At 54.8% G+C, this 6,927-nt stretch overlaps 3 protein-coding genes across 3 annotated transcripts; 2 read left to right on the forward strand and 1 right to left on the reverse strand.

The window, feature by feature from the left end:
* Positions 1-839: 839 nt before the first annotated feature.
* CCM_00610 (cytochrome P450 78A3) lies at positions 840-2,596 on the forward strand (the record flags this gene model as incomplete). The annotated part of the gene is made up of 2 exons (XM_006665770.1): positions 840-1,150; positions 1,216-2,596. The coding sequence occupies 2 exons, from the start codon at positions 840-842 to the stop codon at positions 2,594-2,596; spliced, it is 1,692 nt and encodes a 563-aa protein (XP_006665833.1).
* A 1,162-nt stretch (positions 2,597-3,758) lies between these two features.
* Positions 3,759-5,371, reverse strand: CCM_00611 (Protein kinase-like domain; the record flags this gene model as incomplete). Its single annotated transcript, XM_006665771.1, has 3 exons — positions 3,759-4,391; positions 4,542-5,070; positions 5,115-5,371. 3 exons carry the CDS (start codon positions 5,369-5,371, stop codon positions 3,759-3,761), a joined length of 1,419 nt encoding a protein of 472 aa, XP_006665834.1.
* A 1,128-nt stretch (positions 5,372-6,499) lies between these two features.
* Positions 6,500-6,729, forward strand: CCM_00612 (uncharacterized protein; the record flags this gene model as incomplete). The annotated part of the gene is made up of 2 exons (XM_006665772.1): positions 6,500-6,508; positions 6,574-6,729. The coding sequence occupies 2 exons, from the start codon at positions 6,500-6,502 to the stop codon at positions 6,727-6,729; spliced, it is 165 nt and encodes a 54-aa protein (XP_006665835.1).
* Positions 6,730-6,927: the final 198 nt, after the last annotated feature.

The raw sequence follows: 6,927 nt of genomic DNA on the forward strand, positions 1-6,927 counted from the left end.
CGTCCTTTATTACGACTAGGCTCCCTCCCGCTGCGGCCCTTTGTCTATTGCCCGTATTCACTCAAAGACTTTTGTGGCTGTGCCGTCACGGAACACACAACAACTTGTCTGCCTCTCTGTGGCGCCGCCTTGTTCAAGACACTATAAAAGAAACAGACTCGGAGGCTGTGTCCCACGACGTCAACAGGCAGCGCACTCCCCATGGCAGGCTAGAGGTGTGACGGCGACGGCTGCGCCCCAGTGAATCCTAACTGATGTTGCCTAATTTGTACAGAAGAATGAATCCAGAAAAAGTGTCACCCGCACCCGCTCGCGGGACCGGAACGCCTAACCGGCCCGGTGAAGGTCAGGCAGCCGCTCATCACCAGAGGACAAGCCTTGGAGGTGAGCGACGTCAACTTTGTCCATTGTCCATTTATCAATATTATTTTTCTTTTAAATGCTGTCTATCCCATTTCACTTGTACATGTCATTTCTTCCTTCCTCTTACCTACCCCGATACAAGCCGCCTCTTAACAAGCCTAGGTAGCAGTCTCCAAGATCGCCGCGCGTCCGCGAAACAAGCCAGAACCGCCAGGCGTCGCACGTTCATTCTGCCTGCTCCAGCTACCTCGGATATTGCCCATCATCGCCAGGCAGAGAGACGCGCAACTCTTCAACGAATTTACCAGCCTCGAATTCCTAGCACCCCCGAGTAGTACGCCTTGCTAGGGTAATCACCACCTGTTCCGCCGAGACTCCGCTACGCTGCAAGCTTTCGACTATATAGAAGGACCTCGACAGTCGACTGCAGCACAAAGGTTTGGAGAGCAATGCATCGCCAGAAAAATCCTTATAGAATGTCGCAACGCACGCTTCTGCCGATGCGTCTGTCCCGGCCGGTCGTGCTGGTCGCGGCGGCGCTGGAGACTCTCGCGCTCAGGTGGTGGAATGGCTCAAGCGATGGGAAGGTGAAGCTCTCATCGCTCGCGCTGTCATTCGGGCTCTTCGTCATCGGCAACTTCGTCGTCTGCGTTCTCTACTTTACATTCATCTATCCGTTCTACGTATCGCCCACGCGAAACCTGCCGACGGCCGCCGACCGCCACTGGCTCCTCGGCCACATGCTGCAGCTCTGGAGTGCGCCGGGCGGTCGATGCTCCCGGACCTGGTAAGCCGACGCCGTCATCGGTGTGAGACCTTTTTTTTTCTTTTTTTCGCTAACATGGGGACCAGGAATAAAGAGGTCGAGCACGATGGGCTATTGCGCTTCTTCATGCCGTTCAACATCGAGCGGCTCCTCGCCATCTCCCCCCAGGCCGTGGCCGACATCACGGTTCACAACGCCTACGACTGGGAGAAGGAGAGCGTCGTGCGCAGCGCGCTCAGCACCGTCACCGGCGTCGGCCTCATCACGTCCGAGGGCGACGAGCACCAGCGCCAGCGCCGCCACATGCAGCCCGCCTTTGCCTTTCGCCTCGTCAAGAACTTGTACCCGGTGTTCTGGGACAAGTCGCGCGAGGTCGTCCAGGCCCTCACCAAGAGGGTCCGCGGCGGCGAGGCTCAGATGTACGTCACGCCCTGGGCGTCGCGCGTGACGCTGGACATTATCGGCATGGCCACCATGGGCCACGACTTCTCCGCCGTGCGCGACCCGGACAACAAGCTCGTCGCGCAGTACACGCGCGTTTTCGAGGACCAGTCGCTGCTGCGCATCTTTCTCGCGCTCGGAAAGCTGATGCCGCAGTGGATGATTTTCAAGCTGCCGGTGAAGCGCATCCGCCGGTTTGACGACGCCATGGACGCCATCCGCCGCGTCTGCCAGGAGCTCATCGAAGAGAAGCGTGCCAAGCTCCGCGAGCAGGAAAAGGACAAGACCATCGAGCCCGACGTCGACATCCTGTCCACTGCGATCCAGAGCGAGCAGTTTACCGACGAGGGGCTGCAGAACCAGCTCATGACCTTCTTCGCCGCCGGCCACGAGACCACGTCCGCGTCGCTGACGTGGGCCATTTACGCCCTCTGCCTCAACCCGGCGATGCAGACGCGGCTGCGCGCCGAGGTGCGCGCGCACCTGCCGTCCGTCGACGACGACGACGCCCCCGCGCCCACCAGCGTCGAGATTGACCGCCTGGTGTTCCTCAACGCCGTCGTCAACGAGACGCTGCGCGTGTACCCGGCGGTGCCGGTGACGGGGCGCTTCGCCGTAAAGGACACGATGGTCATGGGCATGCCCGTCGCGCGCGGCACCCAGGTCGCCATCCCGCAGTGGGCCATCAACGCCGACAAGGGGCTCTGGGGGGACGACGCCGAGGCGTTCAACCCGGACCGCTGGATCGACGTGCGCGACGACGGCGTCGCCACGCTCAACAAGACGGGCGGCGCGAAGAGCAACTACGCCATGATGACGTTTCTGCACGGCCCGCGCAACTGCATCGGCGCCGGCTTTGCCAAGGGCGAGTTTGCGTGCCTGCTGGCCGCGTGGATTGGCCGCTTCGAGTTTGAGCTGGTGGACAAGACGCTCATGGACCCGGAAAAGCTCAAGATTGGGGGCGGCGTGACGATTAAGCCCAAGGACGGGCTGCATGTGATTGCGAGGGAGGTGCCTGGATACTAGTCATAGACGGCATGTACATACATGGGAATTTAATTATGTCATTGTTTCATTCTCCTCCAGATCCCGTCCCCGTCGACCGCTGCAGCTACCTGGAGCAGGTCAAAGTGACTGATGGCTGCGTAAAAGGTGGGCATGAGACTGTCAATCGCGACTTTAAAGTATCCCGGGTATCCGAGGTCTGCGCCCGTGTGCAGCAGCGCGTCGACGGCAATGACGTACGGCGTAGTCTCGAAGGAATGCATGCTCGCCTCATCCGCCATGAGACAGATGCTTCTGATGATGCCCGGTCCCATGTCATGGGACCACGGCTCGTCGGCGTCGGCGTCGGCCTCGTCCTCGTCTTCGTTGTCGTCTTCATCGTCGCTGTCGAGGCAGAAGAGTTGAAACGCCGCCGACACACCCTCTGGCCCCTGTTGGTCAAAGTCGACATCGTCGAGGATGCGCGTAATCACTTTGGGGCCGAGCTTCTTCATCGCGTCGGCGCAGTCTTTCGGCGCGTTGTCGGCGCCCCTTTCCAGCGCGTCGTCAAAGTCCTTGCGGAAGGCCTGCCACAGCGCCTCGTCTTGGTAATGTGTGCGCGTCAGATTGAAGCCGTAGTCGTCCAGGCCGAGCGACTCCATCTCCTTGACGCATGCGGCAATGTGGTCATCGCTGGGGGTTGCTTCGGTCATGATGAACTTGAGAGATGCAGGTGTTGAGTGCGGGGAATTTGGTGTGATGCACTCGGTGGAGTTGGGAAGAACATCTCTGACCTCGAATTTGGTGGAGCGGCGCGAATTCAAAGGCCCCTCCCAAGTCCAGGGTGATACGTTTTAATATTCTTATTCTTCCTTGTTGTTATTTCTTTAGTTAATCCTTTACCCTTTACGTTCCAATTCTACTTGTAGTATCATTCTACTTCTTACTACCCGTATCCAACCTCAACTGCACACTGTAAAGCTATGGAAATATGGTTTTCAATTTGAAAATGAGCTGTCAGTTGACAGGGTAATGTATCGATGATCGAAGTAATTGATAATAAACCCAATGATATTAGTACTATTTGGTGGGTGAGAACTCAAAGGAAAAACAGGTCTGTGGACGCCTCCATCGTCCATCGCCACAAAAGGTTGTGTGTGACTGGTAAAGTGCGTGGCTGGGCTGCTTCAATCAACATTAATCTTCACTTTGAAGCCAAGGTATCTTTCAGATCCTCCAAGAGCTCCTTTGCACGGGGCCGTTCCCACGGATCCGGGTTGAGCATTTTCTCCAGAATGGTCTCCGGATCCGGGCAGTGAGATTTCCCCAGCACTTCCTCCAGCACTTCATTAGGCAGCAGTCCGTTCTTGCGCAAAAACTGAACTCTTGAAATGTGTTTGAACTTCGATTTCGAGGAATAATCGCCCCTGTTGTACTTGACCGTGCAGCCGCTATTCCGCAACTTCGTACGCCATTTTTCCCCGCCGCATTGATATTCCCTGCGGCACAGGCTGCCGAGAAACTCGAGACTGGTCATGCCGAAGCTGTAAATATCTGATTTCGGACTGGGGAGGGCTTGGTGCTCGAACTGCTCGGGCGGCATATACCGTGCATCGCCTGACCAATTTTTGGCGTCCTGCACTTTCGTTGCACACCCGAAACCAGACAGGAAGAATTCGATGCCTTGGTTGCTTTGTTTGAACAAGATATTTTCGAGCCTGATGTCTCCGTGGACTACTTTGCGCTCGTCGAGGTAGTCCAGCGCGCCGAGGCACTGGCCCAGAAACGCGGAGAGATGTTCGCTATTCTCGGTGTTGAACAGCTTTTCGCAGTCATGCTGGGTGACGAGAGCTCGCGCATTGCCGTCATAAAGCGGAAAAAAAATTTGAGGATTCGACCGTCCCCAGCCTCGCTCATGTTTCACAGGGACAATGTGCGGCTTCACAATTAGCGAGAGTGACATCAAAGATGGCTGGCATCGACTTACATGGACGAGAGAGGCATGGAGAGCTATTTCTTTTTTAAAAAGATCCAAGTACTCGGGCTTTCCTAGAAACTCTTTCCGAATCGACTTGACGGCATACTCCGCGCCATCGCGAATTTCCACCTTGTGGTGGACGACGCCCGACACGCCGTAACCTAGACAGTGGTAGTTATAGACTTCCTTCGGGTACATCTGTTTGACGGCGAAAGGAAGCTCTCCCGTGCCCACAGCGTCTTTACGGAGCACGTACTGCTCGGCCAGCGCCTGCCGGGTCTCGCGTATCGCTCTCGAGGTGATCAAGTTCTCACCCCAGTCCACGGCAAACCTCTCACCGCTCGGAAACTTGATGTAGAATGTGAGATGGTCGGTCGTGGGTAAGGCGCAGTGGTCGCCGTTCCAGCGAAGCCGGAACATGGCCGCTTCGAGAGCCGACTTGGGTGTCGCAACCAACTGTGGGCGAGTATCCTTGCTTGCATCACAGAGAACCAGGTCCCCGGCTGGGGAGATAGTAAAGAAGCATCGGCTATGGTGGCTGTTGGTTGTTAGCAGAGTACATAAGCGATGCGGTCAACGTACCCTTCTTTGTCGGATCCCAGCACAATGTCGTCGTCGTCAATGCTTGGACCAATGTAAACAATGGCACATGCGTTGACCCTTGCCCTATCGTCGTAGCGGAAAGACAGCACATCTCGGCCTTTATGCACGCGTTGAACATACTCCTCAGCGCGAGCATTTTTGGGGATCAAAGAAAAGCAATGAGAGTCGTTCAAGTTTTCTGAGCTATCGCCGCCCGATGAGCCAGGTGAGGGCAAGTCTCTCGAAGAAGTCGACATCTTCACGTCGAAGTTGTCACTCGAATGGTTCTAACCCAAGGCAACTGGCGTTGACGCGACTGAACAGCCCTTTTATATGTCATCATCTTCAGGTATTATTACCTTGAAACAAAGGCCACCAATTTGCTCAAGGCTGTGCAGATGACTTCCTCAAGTCGGACTTGTTGCAGCATCATGGGATGATGGAGTAGTGCCTATGATTCGCCCATATCACACTGTGCGACGAGAAAGCAAATATACTGCAGTGATTATGAGAGTAACACTGCCACCAGCCTTTGGAAACCCCTTTTCTCTGCAGAAGCCGCCCGTGCTACAGGCAGGCAGACACATAGGTAGGCAGAGACACAGACAGGCAGACGCAGGCAGACAACCCGCCTCGTTGGCCACACCCAACACAAACACGACGGGACTTCACTACCGAATTATGTCCGTCAGTATATTTGACAAAAAGTCGAATCATAGCACCGGACTCGAAAGCGCCCACCTCCACGTCATGCCCTCTTCCATCTGTCGCGGGAGCCTGGACAATGCAACAGTGATGTTGCACATAAATGCTTTCAAGCGATGCCTAACAAGGCCTCTGCAAATGCGATGCAGTCAGACAGGTTGCAATCCAAGAACGTGTCGGTTTTCCGAACTGGACAGCCACTACAAAGAGTAAATGCGACAATATGGGTCATACAAGAACGTCTCACATGGCTGAATGAGTGCACGCCGAATCTGCCAGTATCTGAGCCTCGATCGCAGGCTCCCCAGAGCCCGAGAGGCACTCGCGCTGTTACCTAAAGCTGTAGGTAGAGTACATACATGTCCAATGTACATTTTTTTCTGGCTCTAGAAGTCACGCAGTTTGTAAGCGATCCAGCGCCGAACTTGGTGGTCAATAGGAACACCCTCGACCGAGCGAGCCTACAAAGGCGTCACCTCACAAAATCGCGTGAAAATAGCCCCAATAAGAAAAACCACTTTAAAGAGAAGAACTCTTGACAGAAATCTCAAGTTTTTACACAACGCCGCTTTAGCCAGGTTGCAGCATCTAATCCACGGGCCACATGAAAGTGGCCTGCATCTAAAAGTACACAACGTCGCGACGAGCAAACCAGCCACTCTCCACGCTGAGAATTAGATATGCAAAGGGTAAGACCACCGCGTTATGTAAACTGTCCTCGCACAATTTCCATTATTCCGTTCCGCCGCTGTAGTTTTCGGAATATGTGCAGTGGCTGGACTCGTGCCTGTTCGCCTCGGCCCCACACAGCCGCACTAGCATTGAACCCCTGTCATATAAGAAAATAACTCAACTGGATTTCATCAAAAGCCTTCGTGGCGTAGTTGGTTACCGCGTTGGTCTCATATAAGGGCAGTCGATTCGACAGCTGATTTATATGACCCAGTCATTAGACTGAGACATCCAAAGGTCATGAGTTCGAGTCTCATCGAGGGCAATTTCTTTTTGTTTTTATCCATGCTTTAGGGCGTCGGCCTATCGCGGTTTATGATCTAATCTTAAGATTAGATCTCCGAAAATCGCGGGTTCGATCCCCTTTGTTTTTGCG

Source organism: Cordyceps militaris, assembly GCF_000225605.1.
Source record: "Cordyceps militaris CM01 unplaced genomic scaffold CCM_S00001, whole genome shotgun sequence".
NCBI classification, from domain to species: Eukaryota; Fungi; Ascomycota; class Sordariomycetes; order Hypocreales; family Cordycipitaceae; genus Cordyceps; species Cordyceps militaris.